Raw genomic sequence first — 18,195 nt, forward strand, 5'->3', positions numbered from 1 at the left:
TTTGGAAGGGTGTGTGCATGTGATGGGGGAGAGGAATGGAAGAGCCTCGGAGAGAGTTGCGAGGAAGCAGGAATCCTTACAGGATGGCAATAGCATGTTCTGACACTGCCTGGTTGGTGGAATCAGCCCCTCTGAGAGCTTTTCTGGGCCTTCATTGTGGTTTTCCACACCAGAGGGGCATTTGCAAGTGTGTTTCAGGCTGAGCTGGTGGAAAAGTCACTCTGGTGGTCTGCCTAGGCCCAAAAAGAAATATCAGAATGAGGGGACTGCAGAAAGCGCCATCTTTCTCCCTTTTTCCCCTAGATGGGTAGTTTACTGTTAAGTTGCTGTCAGTGGTGTTGCATTTAAATTCAGTTATCCTTCAAAATTCTCCAACCTTTCTCCCTCCCAGTGCCTAACAAAAGTCCCCAGCCTTTCTTCTTTCTCCCTCCACATAGTCCTTATGTGCAGGGATCAAGGAAGCATCAGTCATGAAACGCGCGTTATGAAAGGCTGCCTTCCAACAAGTTGTCTGAAAATATTCTCGACTCTCTAGCCTTGAATGAAAATGGCATGGGTAGGTGTCCAAAGCCCTTGGCTTGGCTTTATGTGGAGGGCAGTCTGTGTTTGGTGCTGCAACTCACCCTCTCTTGGACAGGTAGAATTGGAAGGTCTCACCGGCCACATAGAATTCAACAGCAAAGGCCAGCGATCGAACTATGCCCTGAAAATTCTGCAGTACACGAGGACTGGCTTCAGGCAGGTAAGGAGATGCTGACCTCCAGCCCACGCTGCTGCTGCACCTCTTTTCCTTTGGCTTCCCTCCTGGTGTTGTGGTGTCACCATGGTCATGTTTTCCATGAAGATGTTCTGGTCCTGCTAGAAGAACACTGTCCAGGCGTGGGGTGGAGAATAGATGAATGTCCATGCAGGCAGTCTGAAGAGAACAAAATTCTAACTAGTGGCCATGTGGTGACTGAGGTGGCACTGAAACGGGGTATTTCCCAGCTCACTGGTTCAGCCCTTCTGCTGTTCCAGAGGAGCAACGGGTGTTGGTGTTTGTGAACTTGTGAGTAGCCTTGGCAAAGGTCAGGACATGGCCCCCTTCTGCAAGAACCGAGATTGTGTATTTAGATCCGTGCTCCATTTTTCCAACCAGGCAGTACTGAGCCGTGTTCAGTTGTGGCACTTGCACTGGCCAACTTGGGGAGTGCGGCCAGGTTAGCTCCCGGAAGCCTCCCCAGAGATGTGGTGCCCCCTTTAATAGCAGAACAAAGTTGGGTGCTTTGGGGGCAGCACAGAACCAAAAGCAAAGGCGAGATGCTCTCTCTTTCCTTCTTTCCTCCTCTGCCCCAAGAAAAACTGGGTAGCCCTTGTGGGAACGCTCCCAGCACTGCTAACTTAAGCAGCACAAGCATCTGTGGAATTAGCAGCTTGCAATAGCCCTGCAGTGCTGATCCATCTTTGTTTCCTTTCCTTCTTTGTTTCCTCTTCTTTATCCTTCCAGCTTAACAGGCGCTGCCTTTCAGAGAGTGGCTTTGGGGATGGAATTATAGCGTTTGCTCATTGCGCAGGATTGTCCACCACTTCCATAATCCTTTAAGCAGAATGTCAGCAAAGGGACTTGTTCTTGGGGAAACGCTTCCCCCATCCCAGAATTGTGCGATTCCACTTCCACTTTTCCAGAAATCTCTTTCTTTCATTTTCAATCCAGGGGTTTAGAGTGAGGAGTCTGTGGGTTGCCTCTAGGGCCAGGACAAAGGGAGGGACAGACTTCATTCCAGCTGCTCTTGCATTATTGAGATATCTCTGTTGGTGACGTGCAGTAAAAGTGAGCAAGACAAGGCCTCTGTACTGCAAGGGAAAGCAAAAGCTGTGCCAAGACAAGCTGGATTGTGCAACCTGTCTCAGTGATGCAAATTTACATAATATCACCTAAATCTGCATACTTGTTCTGCTCCTGCTACTGACTGGAAGAGGCATGAACCAGGAAGGAATCTAGTCCTCCAGACAGACATTGGAGATCACACGAATCCCTCCTCCAGCTTCTGAGATTCCTCTAACCAGAGCCTGGACTTTTCTCTACTCTCTACCTCCAAAAGACTAGGAGCTCACTTTTAAAAGATGTGTTGAAATCTGTAGCCAGTCTCAAAATCTGTGACTTTGAAGCACTTGCAGAAAACCTGGGCTGTTTTTTTGTTCTCTGTTAATTGTTCTCTGCCAAGGTAGGGTCACAGCACCTTCAGCTCTGGAATGGACCCAACCATGGAAGGAGAGCCAGAAAGAGGGGGTCCTTGGTCCATGGCTGTTCTTATTCTGGGCTTCCTGGGAGCGATCCATGATGCTGAGCTCCATCCATCCCCAAAATAGCTTCTCCACCGTGAAGAAGTTCCTGCAGCTCAGAATAAAAGCTGCAAAGGGCAAGGAGCACCACTGATGTGGGAGTCATAGAACACATTCCGGAGAACAGGTTCCAAGCTCATAGCAGCGTCCCTTTTGAGGGGATAGCAGCATCTCTGAAGCCTCCAAGGTGCTTTTTTCCTCCAGAAACTGCTTAGCAACTTGGCTAGGCAACTCCAGTCTTAAGCACATCTCTGCTTTGCCATTCCTGTCTCTTGTGCCCCACATCCAGCTGGGATCAGCGGGGAGGATCCACAGCACCTCTTCCCCTCTGCAGGCAGTGGAGAGGTGGCTGCACCATAGGCATCCACGATTGCCTCTTAAGTAGCTTCCATTCTTAGTGGTCAGGCCAGGCCAAGCGACTGCTGGAGAGAGACTTTCTGCAGCACCACGGACTAGAACGGTTCCTCTCAGCAGCTTTCTCTTGGCTGCCTCCCGTCTGCCTGGATTTCCGTCCTCGACAGGACGTCAATCAGCAAAGCACAGCCCATCATTTTCTCTTCAAATTGTAGCCTAGACGCCTTCAGAGCCTCTCAAATTATTAATAACAACGCTAGGACGCTTTACATATTCAAAGTGCTGAATACACACACTTTGTGCCATGCAGTTATGTGTTACTGTGGCTTAAATAATGCAGCCGGCTGATAAATAATGGAGGAAAGGGAATACTGGGGCAGGCAGAAGAGAGATCACTGTAATGTGGAGAATTTACAGTGGTGCAAGCACACAGCAAGCCTTCAGTGCTTGCTTTCCATTCATCTCCCACCTCACAGTATATTAAGGCCATTCCAGGACATGCTCCCTACCCCCTGGACTATGGTGGGAAGCCAAGAGCATTGGAGACTCCCAGGGGTAGCACCCAGTTTTGAAACTCTCTGCCCAAGTCGCCTGGCTCAGCACTCTTCCACCGGCTTTCAGGAAGCAGGCAGAATCTAAACATCACTTTGCACTGAATTGTATTGCTGCTCTTCTCTTCTCTTCCTTCAACCCTGTATTTATCTCGTGAGTCGCATTTGGCTGTGTTGTTGTAACACTGCTAAAAGAAGCTTACTGTGGAGAACTAAGCAAAAGAGACCACCACAACTAAATAAAATAAAATAATAATGACATCCTATCCACTCGGCCACAGTAGGTCTCATAAAACCTGGTAGTGAGGTACTTGAAAACCATGCATACACAGAGAGAGAGCGAGAGAGAGCGCACTAAAGAAACCTCCCTGCATGAAGTGAATGTTCATGGCTGGGGTAGGGCATCTCACTAACAAAGAGATGGAGAGTTCCCCTCAGCCCACCTACTCAAAGAAACTCTGGGTACCATTCAGAGATGCTTTTCACACTTTCAGATGGACCTCAGACTGTGTGTGCAGGTGGTGGCACAGCCTGGTAACAATTGCTCTGCTGATCCATACCAACAGCCCCCAAGCCCCATTTTTAAAAGCGAGGGACAGTGAGCTGAAAGGCTGACATGAAATAGGGAGATGCGACAATGACTTTAAAGGAGATGCTCAATTTGGGCTGCCATTCGCATTGGCGGTGCTTCAGTGGTGGGCAGAAAAACACCTGTGAATTCGGTCAGAATTAAAAGCCTCTCTCTCACTCCCCTCCCCGAGCCAACATTTAATGGCAACCTTAATTTATGGGCCATAGAACGGCTGATTAGCTTTCCCTTTTCTCCTTCATAGTCAGCTCTGGAGAAATTTTAGTGCTATTATTTTAAAATAAATATAATTAGGAACTGTTTGGCTAAGCCACTGCAACAGCTTGCTGAGGGAGAATCCCATGCCGATGTCCCAAGGACAAGCCATTCCCAAGGGCCGGGCCGGCTGAATGTTATTCCAGGTTGCTCCAAGCATCCCTGCTACCTTTCTCAGGTGGGAGGGAAATCTCCATTTAGTCCCAGTGGGCTGTCTCTCTGCTTCTCCCTGAATCGCCAGGGGTTCCTGCTCATCAGCGTTGATAGAAAATTCCGTGAATCTTGCAACTGATCCAGATTTCAGCTAGCAAGCAAATTAGCACCACTTAAGGCCTTTCATCTCTCTCCTCGGAGCTGTTGGCCAGGGAAACCTAGAGCGTTAAATGATTTAATATTTAATATATTTGCATAGCAGATCCCAGCATACTTTCTTATTTTGTCTAAACTAGTTGAGTTTATTTGGGAAGGAATCTCCCACCACCTGAGACATTCTCCCTGTCCACAGTCAGGTGCAAACCCATTGCCTTCACGACAATGAGAAAAAGGCCAGGTCTCTGGATTCATTTCTTGAAAATGAAATCTGGTGCTGGAAATACATCCTCTGGTGGAATCTGGACTCCACTGCCTACTTAGTTAGGTTGCCTGAGAGATACTGCATTGATGGTCCCACCCCGCTCTTCAAAGCTGTGGTTGTTTCCTGCTGGAGAAATGTTCTCCAACATCTGGAAGATGGAATTACCTGAAGCATCTTCACAGAGTGGTACCCAGATATTCTTCTCAGTCTACACTAGCTTTCTAGCAGCTGCCACCAGCAGTCAGAATAATGCACATTTAATCATCCTTGGTTTTTTGTAGCAATGAGTGAGACCTTCACTCTATCATGGCTGGGTTTGTTCATGGATTTAGCCAGCTTGTATCTCTGGATCCTTCACTGAGTCAAGCTGGAGTTGCTTTCTAGAATTCGTATTTTTCCACACTTTCTGACACTGTCTGTCTGCACATAAGTGTGCATATATTAGGAAAAAGTGCACCCAAAGCATCATTTCATTCTTCTAATGTATTTGGGGGAAAAGACATACATTATGGAAAGTGTGAATGAAAAAGAACACATTTCAGTACAGATTTTATTATTAGAAAGCTGCAAACTCATGAGGAAATGGGGCAGAATGACTTTGATCTCGGAATCTGAGATAAGGATTGACAGATCCACCAGTCCCAAATCATTTGTACATATTTAGCAGACCATAATAAAATATTTGTACATATTTAGCAGGCCATAATAAAATATTCCCTAAAACTGACAGGAAATGCAAGATTCCAGCTTTTATCATCCCTGTAACAATTACTATCCACTCTCCCCAGTGCAAGTTTCAGGCCAGTATTCTTGCAGCCACATCCATTCTGCTGTTGTTTTCTGAGATTCTAATCCATTCTCTTTGGACCAGATAAGCAGATGCTTGCTTCACTAAATCTGGAGCAAAAATAGTTTCTTCTTGTTAGGGATGAAAAAAATATCTTCAAAAGCAAATGGTAATTGCTTTTCTGCCCCATTTCCACAACTGCACTACACTTTGGGAAAGAGAAGGAGCTGTCATAACAAATATGCTATGAGCATGAAAGAAATTTAGCCTAATTGCAGGCAGCATGGCTGCCCTGCTGCAAGTTCCCCCTCTATGCATATGTGTGGCTGTAAGCACAGAAAGCGCATCAGGGAATGGCTTGAGGACTCCTCCATCCCCTAGTGCCTTGGGTGGAGCTGGATCCCCTCTCCAGGGTGTGATTGCTGCGAATCACATTTAAACAGGAGTAGCTAGGTGCACTGACAGAGACGAATTTTCCTTCAGGGCTTGGAAGAGGAGGAACCAGGCAAAGGAGAGGGGAGGCAGAAAGGTCTGGGGGAAGAGTCCAGCTGCAGGGGACCCTCGTGTGTGTTCTGCCTCTCAGTGCAGCAGCTGCGGGCTTTTCAGAGGGAGAGGAGAGAGCCTCATATGGTGCGTGGAATATGTGATGTGCCCTGTAGCCCCACAACCAGGGGAAGATATCCGGTGTGCTCGGACCCTCTGATGCCTCCAAGTGGAGACACAGAGGATGTTGGGAGACTATTAGCATCATCACTGTGTCCTCGAGAGCGTGTGCTCCAGGCCAGGCCAGGCACAGCAGGAGACAGAATAGGCTGAGCGCAGCGACGTCTTTGGCCTGGATGCTGTCATGCAGGCATGGGTCACATCGGTTCTTCTGTTAGAGGTGTGGCAGTGGTAGCCAATTAGTTTCAGCATGCCAGCAGGGAAAGAAGAAATTGCAAACCTAGAGGGTGATCAAAATTAAAGCTAATCTCTTCTGAAACTGCTGATTTTGTGGGAGAAACGGCTCGTGTGCTGCAGAGGGTTCATGATCTCTGTGGAGAAGAGGGGCTGGGGGGACACGGTGGCTCGGAGCAGGAGGTGTGAGCCGGGGAGTGCCACAAGCAAACCTCCACTCAGCAGCAAAGTCTCTGGGTGTTCCTGGGCAAGCTGTTGGCGCCTCCAGCCTTAATTAGGGGCTCTTATCCTCGATAATGGTGTAGCTCATAAGGTCATTGCAGGGATTAGAGAGAGCTTGGAGTGGGTCGCTTTGGGCAAGCACTACATAATTACTACATATCAAAGCCATTCTTATTACCCATTTATTCCACTTGCTTCCCACCTTTCTCCAGAGTTCAGGTTCATATACATGGGAACACCCGCACTTTATTTTGCATCCTGGCTTCAAATGTGGAATTTATTTATTTATTTTATTTATTAAAACATTTTTATGCCACCCCATTCACCGAAGCCTCGGGGTGGCTTACAACAATAAGTTAAATCATTAGAATCATAGATTAAAAATGTAAACATTAGAATAAAATACAAACATACAATATAAAATAAGCCATGTCCATGACGGGTTGCTGTAAATTATTGAATTTAGGCTGGATTCTTTGCACTGGGCAAGATGGGCTCGCCCACAGCTGCCTTCCCACAGCAGCCCTTCCAGACCCCTGGAAATGCTACCCAGGGTGAGGAGACACCAAGGAATGGGGTGAGCTGTAAAGGATGTGTGGGGAGGGTGTCCCCCCAGAACACATCGAGGGACCTTATGAAATCAGAGCCCTCCATCCCACTAAAGTCCCCTTCCTTTCATGGAAGAACGGACCCTCTAGTAGTGATACATATTCGTTATACCACAAATGAATGATCAGTTGGTGAAAACACAGAAAAGAAAGCCCCAAGGTCTAAAAGAAGAGGCCACGTAAAGATGCCGAGTTTCTCTGCATGCAGTTTGGGCCCATGGGAAAAGCTAACGGCAGCAGAAAAGGAATGGTGCCAGAGCTGAGGCCAAAGTTCTCTGTGGTTCCCATTTTGGGTGTGAAGAGGAAACAGGTCCCCACCTCTCCCCCAGGCTCATCTTTCTCCACGGCCACTGGGATTTTCACGGCAGTTACTGGGTGGGTAATGACCCTCTCTCTTCTAAGGTCCCTAGAAGGGCTTGCCCCATTTTGGGGCCTCTGGATGCTTTGAACTTCAGTTCCCAGCAATCCCTATCATCACAGGCAGCTTAGGGGGGCTGGGGATTGTAGTCTCAAAACCTGAAGGCATCAGGATGTCTGCCGTAATGCCCTTGAGTCCGATACAGCAACCCATTCATATGGGTCTACAGAGGTGACCCTAAAATGCCCAGCCGGTCAGAATAAGGCTGTGCATTGGGTAGCTAGCCATGGGGCACCTCTGTGGCCCCTCAGAAAGGGGTCTGCCTGGCCCACCGCTCCTGAGGAGGGAGCTGCCGGTGCGAGGGCTTGTATACTGCCATCCTTCCTTTTCCCGATCTCCCCAGCTTCCAACTGTTTGGCCTGCAAAGTCATTTTCTGGCTAGTGTCACCTGCCACCTCCTGGAAGCATCAGCTTCAGGGGCTTATTTAAATGAACTACAATTAATATTTACACCAGAAACAGAAGCAAGGTAGCCCTGTGATGCACACTGTTGGTGTCTTCTTAGTATGCGTGCCAAGTGTCACATGTCTAGGCTCCATGGTCTTGCTTCTCTGGCGTGGGTGGACAGACAGACACACACACTCACATGGACCTTTAGTATTCTAGAGTTCCAAATAATGAAAAGGGGATGGCTTGGCCCATAGTCACAGCTGGAGACAGATGAAAATTTAATTTCTGCATAGCTAAGGCCAATTTTGTTACATCAAACCACCCTTGTATTGCACGCTCGCTCAAAATGAGTTTAAATTCCATTTAAACCGATGGTCACATTAAACTGAAGTGGGGTTTTGAGTGGCTACAAAAGTGTGTGTTGGGCCCCCACCAAACCAAATTGATGTTCAGTTGGTGTAGTGTACAGTTCCTAGTGCGGAAAGAGCTTGTGAGCAGCTGTAATCCATTCTTTTATGATTGCCCAAGCAGTTTTGACTCAGGGATGTGTCCTCCCCCCGTTTGCTGGAGAATATTGCTGTTGCCAATGTGTCCACATCTCACACAAGGATGCATATGATTCATCACATGCATGTGCTTAAAGACAACCCAAGTGGTGATCCTGGAGCTGAGCAGAGCATTCACAGCTTTCCGTCTTATCTTCATATACTTATTATAAAATACTCAGATTGTGCAACCACGAGTCATTGTCAGCTGACAGGTTCGCAACATTCTGATGGTTGGAAACAAAGGCCAAGTTTCCTCAGGCACTGTGGACTTCAGCTTCCTCCTCTTGAGGAATTATCTCTTGAGACTCAACAAAATGTATGAGCATGGATGGGATGGAAACAAACCACTTCTAGCAGCCAGTGGGGTTGACCCAAGAAGGATAAATGCATCAAGTTACCTGTTAGTGATGAGGATACCTGTAGAGGACACCTGTTCCTCTCCTGTATATGCTAGAATCAGCCTTGGGAATGGCAGGCGAGGACCTATTCTTGCATGGACAAGCTGAATTAATTAGTATTTCTGTGTGTGCTCTTGTTAATGTACAGTACTTTTAAACACCTCAATAGATAAAGATCTCTGGGCAGCGATTTGGTGTTGTTTTGTGCCATCAAGTTGCCTCTGACTTATGGCAAGCCTATGAACAAGTATCTGCTGAAACATCCTGTCCTTGGCAGCCTTGCTCAGCATTTAATGGAATAGAGCCATCTCGTGGTTTTCTTCTTCTTTAATTCATCCAGCTTTGCCTTGCATGTCCTCTCCAGTGAGCCTTGCCTTCTCAGGAAGTGCCTGAAGTAAACACGTCAATTTCATCATTTTTGCTTCCAGGGAATGTTCCAACTTGATTTGATCTAGGACCCACTTGTTCCATCTTTCCGGCAGTGTACAAAACATTAAAACCATACAGAGCACATGTTAAAAGATAACAGCAGCCCAGAATAAAACCAGCAGAACGTCAAGTACCAGGCACTAAGAACAATTCTTCAGATGCCTGGTAGAATAAAAAAGGGGCATAACAGAGGAGTGAAGTGAGTTTCCCTGGGAAAACATTCTACTGAAAAGAATGCTACTGAAATCCTCTTGAGATCTGAGTCAGAGGCCCTCCTCCAGGAGCCGTCCTCAAAAGAGGTCAAGAGGGGGGGACTACCTGGAGGAGGGCCTTCTCTGCGGTGGCGCCCCGATTGTGGAACACTCTGGTATCAGTGAGCAGGGATCTTGATCTTCTCCTTTGTGACATCCTTTGAGGTTGCAGGATCGGTTGGTCTCCAAAGCACAGAAGGAGGCCTGGAGCCTCATGCTCTTTAGGGCTTTGAATCCGGGAGTTCCCGATTCACTGGGAAGGCAGATCTTTTGTTCTGTATCAAGTCTGATCTTCCATTATAGTGCCTTGTTCCAAGCGGAACAGTTCATAGAAACATCATTCAATTTAGCTCTAATTACACATTTACACATAGCTCTAATTAGTAGTTTCTTCAAACAAATGTTGCATGAGAGCGGGTGTTGCATGCATGCTAAGAGGCTGAGTGGCAAACCAGGAAGTCCCTGTTTTTGTTTTGGATCTGGGCACATGGTCTGGACTCGCAGCCCAGCTGTCACAATCGCAGTAGGGCTGGGCTGCATCTCAGATGCTTTTGCTTTGTTCTAGCAGATCACCCCTCAGCAGTGGACTTGAGCATAGCCAAGTGTCTCCTGCCCAGACTGGGAGATGTGGAAGCTCAGGACTCCTCACAACGTCTCCTTGGTCTTGTGTTCCCCTTTCAACAGCGCAAAGGGGAAAGTTAGGCTTTCAGACATGTCAGGAAGGATTTATGGTTCCATTCCCTTGCTGCTGGAGAGTGTAAATTAGTTTTATTAAGAATAGCATGGAAGCTTAGATAGGGCGGATTAGACTCCGTGTTGGATTGTTGGGGCTGATTAGCTTGAATGGTGTCATTTAGAAAGGGTTAATTAATCTCCCGCTGCAACAATTGAGAGGCGATCCAGGCCATTAGTGGTGGAACAGGACCATGCAGTGCAGTCTTAGCCCCAGAGCAACTCACTAGGATCCCACGGAGCACTGGAGGGGCTGAAGAGATGTTTGGTTCTGGGCAGAGCCCTCCTCCACCATCGTGCCAACTTTCCCTCCGCAGCTGCCTGCCTTGCAGAAGCTCCTCAGCATCCGGCTCAGGGTGTTGGGAAGCCCCAGCTCCATTTTCCATGCGTCTCTTGGAACCAGGGCCTATAGCAGGACAGCCTTTTTGTACCCTAATGCTCACTGACTCTGCCAAAGCCAAGTGGCGGCTAATTTCGCTCTCTTCGGTACAGCATTCGTGGGGTGTGCTATAAAACCAATGGCGTGTCTGCAACTGTGTTTTACGGGGCCGGTTCAATGGTTGCCATTCAGCATGGCCATGAAGCAGGCAGCAATTCACACTGTAAATGAGACCATCCTGATCTTCCTTTCTGCAGATCGGTCACTGGCATGTTACCAAAGGTCTTACCATGGATGAGCAGATCTTCTCTTCCAATGTGTCAGAGAGCCTCTTCAACACCACACTCATTGTCACCACTATCCTGGTAAGCATAGAAGTTCATGGCAATCTCCTTTTCTGCCCAGGCAGTTCCAGCCCAGCCTCGATATATTAGCCTCTGCTTGTCCCCGTGCCACACGCCATTCATCGCATTGCATTCTGAATTCCTGAAGGAACAGACAATCAAGCCATTAACTGCCATGCTCAATACTGTTTATGACAGTGCATTTAAACTCACATCGGCATGGCATATGGAAATTATTTTTGATGTGGTCAGAAGTGGCTTGGAAAAGGACTGGAAGGGAGATGAATCACAGCTGTAAATTCTCCTCCAAATGTCATTTGGGATACGGGCACAGCTGGGTTATGGTGGGTCACCGTTTCTGACTATATAAAATATCTTGCTGGGATGAAGATGGATATGATCTGAGTCATCCAGGAGGTGATCTATATGGATGCTGCAGAACTTCCTTGCCCCACTCATATCCCAGCATGACCAAAGGCTTTTCGGTTTCCTTCAGCAATTCCCACTCTCTAGGCTCCCCAACGACACACAGGAGGGCTCCATCCGTGTTTATGTTTTGGGCATGGTTTGTTCAGTCCCAGGCTCAGCAGAACTTTGTATTCAGACTGAGATGCTTCCCAACCAAAGACTCTGCGGATGCAATTACACAGAGCAGAGATGCAAGGATTCAGTCAGCTGTACATGCTCAGCAATGCCTGGGGAACTGGCAGGTTGTGAGCTGTGAATCTGGCTGCTGTCCTGCCCCTGAGAGCTTCTTCAGCATTTTGGGGAAGGGAAGCCTCCCTTATCAAACTGCTTGAAAGGGGTGCAGCGATGTCAACATTTGCCAAAGGGTTACTGTGGACTTAGGCAGTCTTGTTCTCCCATCACTGCCTAAGGCCAGAGATACCCGGACTAACATAAAGCCAGCCTCACCTAGGGGCTTGGATTTGGTGGCCCCTTCCAACTCTACTATTCTTTGATTCTCTTTTGCTGCCCTGAAGACATCTCCTCCTCCTCCTGCTGCTGCTGCTGCTGCTGCTGCTGCTGCTGCTGCTGCTGATACCCAGGCTCAATCAGTGGATTACCAGCAATAGAGTCCCCAGTCATGTGGGCCATGTAATGATGACCATCCATTTGGGTGGCTTTGAAAGGGGATTGGACAAATTCCTGGAGGAGGAAATCAATGAACAGTGGTCCTGATGGCTTAGGATGGCTGGGTTCAGAGGCAGCACTCCAGCTGCTGGGGAACATGGGTGGAAGGTTGCTGTCGCACTCACACCCTGCCTGTGAGTTTCCCTTGGGCAGCAGATGGGCCACTGTGTCATCAAAATGCTGGGTTGGGTGGGCCCTTGGTCTGCTCCTGCAGGGGTCCTCCTATATTCATTCACGTATTGCTTGTAGCTGTTGTTGCTTGCAGCTCTTTCACCTGCTCAGTCTTGCTCATGATGCTGCGAATCTCATCAGAAGCTCCGCTCTTCTCACTTTTGCTGGAGCAAATTGAGTAGCCCTCGAAGGGCACATTCCAAATAGGAGTGCCACTTAAACTGAATGAGATGGCTTTCAGTCTGCCCAACTCAGATTGTCTGTTTGGATATGGTCTGACATCCCAGATTCGCTTGAAAGGGAGGAGAGAGTCTGGGGAATCCTTTTCCAGAGGCTCATCCCCCATCTGGTGCTCCCCTGCAAGTCCATCGCATCACCCGGCCCTGCTTTCCAATTTGTGCTAAATCTAGTGCTGTTGCGACTCCATGGCTAAGATGGGAATGACAGCTGCCCAGTTTCGATGCAGGAAAACCCTTACTTAATGCTCAAGAGCAATCACCAAGAGCTGGAAGGGAATGACCGCTACGAGGGCTTCTGCATGGACATGCTGAAGGAGCTGGCTGAGATTCTGCACTTCAAATACAAGATCCACCTAGTTGGCGATGGAGTGTATGGTGTCCCCGAGGCTAATGGAACCTGGACTGGCATGGTCGGGGAGCTGATTGCTCGGGTGAGTGACTTCACGCTAAAAACCGGCAGCCAGTTTGCATGGGTTCCAGACTCAGGTGGTGCAGTGTCTCCTTTACATTTGCAAGTGAGGGATCAACTCATATTTAAGCACTTTCCCTAGAATGCATGCTTTCTACTCATAGGAAAGTTACCTGCTGTGGACGAGAGATCGAAATTAACCCTCTCCCCGGCATCCTGGCATCCTCTGTGCGTTGGGACATTTCTGTTGAAGTAGCGTTCAAATGGGAACTCTCCCACTCACAGCATAAAAAAGGACGCTAACTTTTTATGGTTGTCACTTATTGCTAATTTTACAAAGCGTTTGATCTATTTTATTGTTGTTGGCTTTTTTGACTGTTTGGGTATGTTAGTGCTAGAAAAGCAGGGCAGAGATGCATAATCATGTTGATAATTATGTTGATAGATGAATAAATAAATATCAACATGAGGCCTGCTGCCAGTGTTTCACTTCTGAGAGCTGAGTTAAATGGAGGAGAGAGCAAAGAGTATGCATGTTGAGTCCTGAGCCACTCAGGTGGAAGTTTCCAAAACAGGACTTGCTCCACAGGACAGGACTTGTATCTGCCAGGAAGGGGACTCTGCTTTTGCTGAAAGGCAAGTCAGAATGCCATCACAGTTCATAGAAATGTATTTGAAATAACGTTGTTTCTTCCCTGATGCACAGATGTGCTTATTAGGCAAGGGTTTTCTCAAGGTACCAGTTTGGTAAAGGTCAGAAGGTTTAAGTCACTTGTGCTGAACCAGAGGGGCAGCTCCTTCCCACTCCAGTATTTCCATTCTTATGAATCCAGGCTTCTGTTTTGCATTCATCACATACAGCCTAGATCTCGTTGTCACAGCCTTGGTTCCTTCCCAGTCATTAGTTCTCATTTTGTTAGTGTGAGCAACCCTGCTGGAACAGCTGCCAGGAAAGGCAAGAACGGATGGCACTTGTGTTCCACATCCAGTTTCAGAGGCAATATGCCTCTGACAGAAAACTAGTTGCTGGGCGAGAGCAGAAGAGGAGAGTCCTTGTCCCATTCCTTGAGGTTCACAGGAGAAGCTGGTAGAATCTGATGGCAAGTCAGACTAAGACAAGCAGAGGCGTGAGCAGAACCATGGACAGCTCAAAGTGGGCCCTGCTGGCTAGAAATCTTTTTTTTACTATGACAATAGGAAGATATTGTCTCAGCAAGGACCTAGCGTCTACTGAAGCCTTTAGTAGGTCCCGGAGGAACTGCTACAGTCAGAGAGGTCCTACTTTGTGACCTGAGACTCCTGCAAGGTGCTGGAAGCAGAGGTTCTGCTGGGACCTTTCTTCTAAAGAGGCAGCCAGTGTCTCATCCTTCATTGTACTGGAGATCATGACAGACCCAGCCTTGAAGCAGTCCTTGCGGACTTCCCGAAGTCATTAGTCTGGCTTTAGAGAAACTGCCCACTGCGAACTAGATGGACCTATGGTCTGATGGACCTTCTACAGCAGTGTTGGAGGGACATGCAGAGAAGCAGTAGGGAAGCATCACAAGGGAGTACAGCTCAGCAGAAGTCCCTACTAATAAAGGCTATAAAAATACCAGCTGGTGTTTCAGCCGTCTGTTGTTTCTATTTGTTGCCGGAACGTTTGCCAATGCCTTGGGCTGTCAGTTTAGATTTTTAAATAGATAAACAGGTTTGCAGCCATTCTTCAAGGAAGTGAGGAACAGTCATGAAGGAGTGTGTGATGTCTCCAAACAAAAGGGGGAACAAAGGAACAGTGGCTGTGTGGTGCTGTGCAGTGAAAGCACTAGCAGTGCATGTTTGCAGAGATAAGTGTTTCACCCTCCCCCTTCTTAGAGGCAATCTATTTAAGCCATCATTTGTAATGTACAGATGGGCAGTGAGAGGGAGGGAAAGGTGAAGCCTGACCTGAAGAATGAGGAGTGGATAAAGCAAAACCAAAGGCATCCCATTGCTCATAAGTCCAGGTCACTTGTACGCAGTCAAGATGGGATTTATGCGTGTCAAAAATGGTCATATGGCAGTTAATGGGAGAGAACAGAAGAAGTGCTAGAGCAGATTCAGGGCCTGTGCAATCCAAAAGCAGCCCGGCCATATGTCTCTGGAAGCCCTCAATCACGGCGTGATTGTAGGAGTCTTCTCACGTCACCTGGTGCTCAAGAGCTATCGTGACCTGGACACTGAGGTTCCATTTAGTCATCTTGGTGAATATTTCTTTCTTTGCTTGCTTGAAGTATTTTACTCCATTCTGCAGACAAGTGTGGCAGGAACAGCTTGCACAGATCAGCTCTTGCCCAGGTTTGTGCCTACCTCTGGGATGGCTGTGCACAATCCGTACTGAAGGTCTTGGTGTGAAGAGTGGGGAACTGGTGGTCTTGTGTCTCCTCTGCAGCTGCTTTTTGCTTGCCTTTCGCTCTGGCCCAGGCAGTGGTGGTGGAGAGAAGGAAGCTCCCTGCCTGCCAAACAAGCAAAAGACAGCAGTGGTGAGAAAAAGATGAAGAGTGTTAGTATCTGGTGCCCATGACAGTGAGGGGGTGGAGTCAGTGTGGGTTGGGCCCCACTGACGATGCCTTGGCCAAGGTCCCTCAGACACCTGAAGCTGGCACAGCTAAAGCAACCCACACTTGGCTAATCCAAATCTATTTCTGGTTGTACTTTACTTGGGAGTCAACAAGAAAATGAGATGAAAACCCAAAGCATGTGTTTTTTTATCCCTGAAAAAGACATTCCAAGCAAGTGAAAATAAGGAGGAAACAATTGATGCAGCTTGCCACAGTGCAGGGTTAATTGCAAACACTTCTGTACTTCATAGGGGTTTTGTCAGGGTAAGTATGTCAAGTGAATCATAAGGAATACTAATTAGGATGCAATCAAAGATTCCAAGTGGTTCACACTGCGCTGGTCTTAAAAGTTCAGTTAAAAATGCCAGCACACCCATTTTTATTTTTCTGTTGGTCTGAAAAATATCCTTCTTTGGCAAAATACTTGTACAGAAAATTCTTTCAGACTTTCCCAGATTTATCTTTGCATGCAAGGGGACATGCTTGTTAGACAATTTTGTCCAAACCCAATGTCCAAGGTCTGGCTACCATTTTTTCTTGAAAATAAGGGTGTGCCTACTGTGATGAAGGGGACTGCAGGTGGCGCAGTGGTTTAAACCTCTGTGCTGCTGGGCTGGTTGATCGGAAGGTTTGAATCCGGACAACGAGGTGAGTTCTCGTTGCTCCATCCCAGCTCCTGCCTACCTTGCAGTTCGAAAGCATGCAAATGCAAGTAGGTAAAAAGGCACCACTTCGGTGGGCAGGTAACAGCGTTCCGTGCACCTCGGTGTTCAGTCATGCCAGCCACATGACCACGGAGACTGTCTGCGGACAAACGCTGGCTCCCTTGGCTAGGAAACGGAGATGAGCACCACCCCCCGGAGTCAGGCATGAATGGACTTTAATGTCAAGGGGAAACCTTTACCTTTACTGTGATGAAACTCCTTCCCAAGATCCTGGGTTCCCAGAAATCTTTTCCTCCCATTTCTAAAGGATCCAGTGCACTGCTTTTCCAGTTCTGTTCTTGTATTGCCATCAGTCTCACATGTATGATTGGTTTTATTTTGTTCTCATCTGCTAAAAAATAAAAAGAGAGAATCCTGCACTACAGCAGTAGTTTAACTGAGCCCGGGGCTTTTGGATCAGCATGGGTGCGGACTTCTTTCCCTTTTGCTTGGCATTTCCATTCCCTCTGAGTTCAGCTGCAGTCTGCACAGACGTGCAGGGGAGAGGAAGTATTTTTCCCAGAAACAATATATTCTTCCCTGTGGCAATACAAAACATCTGGGAGGCAACTTGGTCTTCAGCGAGCAATTAAGAGCCATTTGCTTTATGAAAGATCTTCTGCTTGAGATGAAAGCTTCTAAAACTGGTTTATTGAGATGGATCGATACAGTTGCTTGACTTTTTTGATGTTCTGTAGGAACTCTTCTCCAGGGAGTGTTACATTGAGTGTGTAATCTTCAAAATTTACCTGTGTGTGTTTGTGTGCGCACGCATGTGTGTGTGGGGGGTGGTTCATGTCCTTTTTCCATGCTTAAGTGTCAAACTGGTGAGAGTAGCACTATTGCTGGAACAATCCTCCTAAGTGTGCATAGGATCTTGTCCTTAGGGAGGTAACTAATGATTCCATGGGTATCATATTCAGATTCACCCTCACCACCTCAATGGACACATTCTAATGTATTTTTTTATCCATTTAAAATATTTATATGCTGCCCTTCCTCCAGTGATTTCAGAGCATTTTACATGAATAGAATAAGCAAAAGAGCATCGAAACAGAACAATCAATATCATTTATAAGCCCGATGACAAGGCCTGTCTCTCTGTGCATATGGACGTGAGCTGCTTCAAGAAGCTGTAATGGACTGAAAGGCAGGATCAAAATACAAGGAAGGAAGAGAGGAAAACAGGAAGAAAGAAGGAGGTATAGAAAACTCAAAACCTTTTAAGCGAGTGAATCCAAAAGGATTTTGTCTGACATTGCAAAACATAATTTGTGCCATGAGCTAGGGGCTTTCTTTCCTTCACACATTCAAGGCAACCAACTGTGCCTTTGCAAAAAGTTATTTATTCATCCAAGTATATCGACTACACTCAATCACTTCAGAATGTCTCTCTGAGCATGCACAGAGTGGTTTGTTGAACCCAATCTAGCAATTATGTCCAAGATCTCTTCTTGCTAATGCCAGAATGTAGGACACAGAATAATCAATTCAAGTTGCAGCAGCCCAGATTCAGACTGGACATCAGGAAAAGCTTCCTCACGGTCAGAGCAATATGACAGTGGAACCAGCTGCCTGGAGAGGTGGTGGGCTCTCCCACGCTGGAGACATTCAAAAAGAAACTAGACAGCCATCTGTGTAGGATGGTGTAACTGGTGTCCTGCACCAGCAGGGGTTGGATTCGATGACCTTCATGGCCCCTTCCAACTCTCCTATTCTGTGAATGAACCAGAAGATGCTTTGGGACCAACCAAAGAAGGGATGCTTTCACACAATGCATGCTAACACAATGGAACAGGATGTCACAATGGCTCGTATCTTTCACAATGAAGTTGCATGCATCAGTGGGGTGGGAGGGAAGTATGGTTGAAGGCTGTGAGCCATGATTACGAATGCTTCCAGATGTCAGAG

At 47.3% G+C, this 18,195-nt stretch overlaps 1 protein-coding gene across 1 annotated transcript in view; it reads left to right on the forward strand.

Annotated features, from left to right (window-relative positions):
- The window catches only part of GRIK4 (glutamate ionotropic receptor kainate type subunit 4), a 128,402-nt gene that overhangs the window by 71,736 nt on the left and 38,471 nt on the right, over positions 1 to 18,195 (forward strand). Inside the window, exons 9-11 of the mRNA XM_044439488.1 lie at positions 638 to 742; positions 10,962 to 11,069; positions 12,820 to 13,023. Coding sequence (XP_044295423.1) covers positions 638 to 742; positions 10,962 to 11,069; positions 12,820 to 13,023 — 417 coding nt within the window. The remainder of the gene's footprint in view (positions 1 to 637; positions 743 to 10,961; positions 11,070 to 12,819; positions 13,024 to 18,195) is intronic.

The sequence above is a fragment of the Varanus komodoensis genome, unplaced genomic scaffold (assembly GCF_004798865.1).
Source record: "Varanus komodoensis strain SLA01 unplaced genomic scaffold, ASM479886v1 scaffold35, whole genome shotgun sequence".
Taxonomy (NCBI): Eukaryota; Metazoa; Chordata; class Lepidosauria; order Squamata; family Varanidae; genus Varanus; species Varanus komodoensis.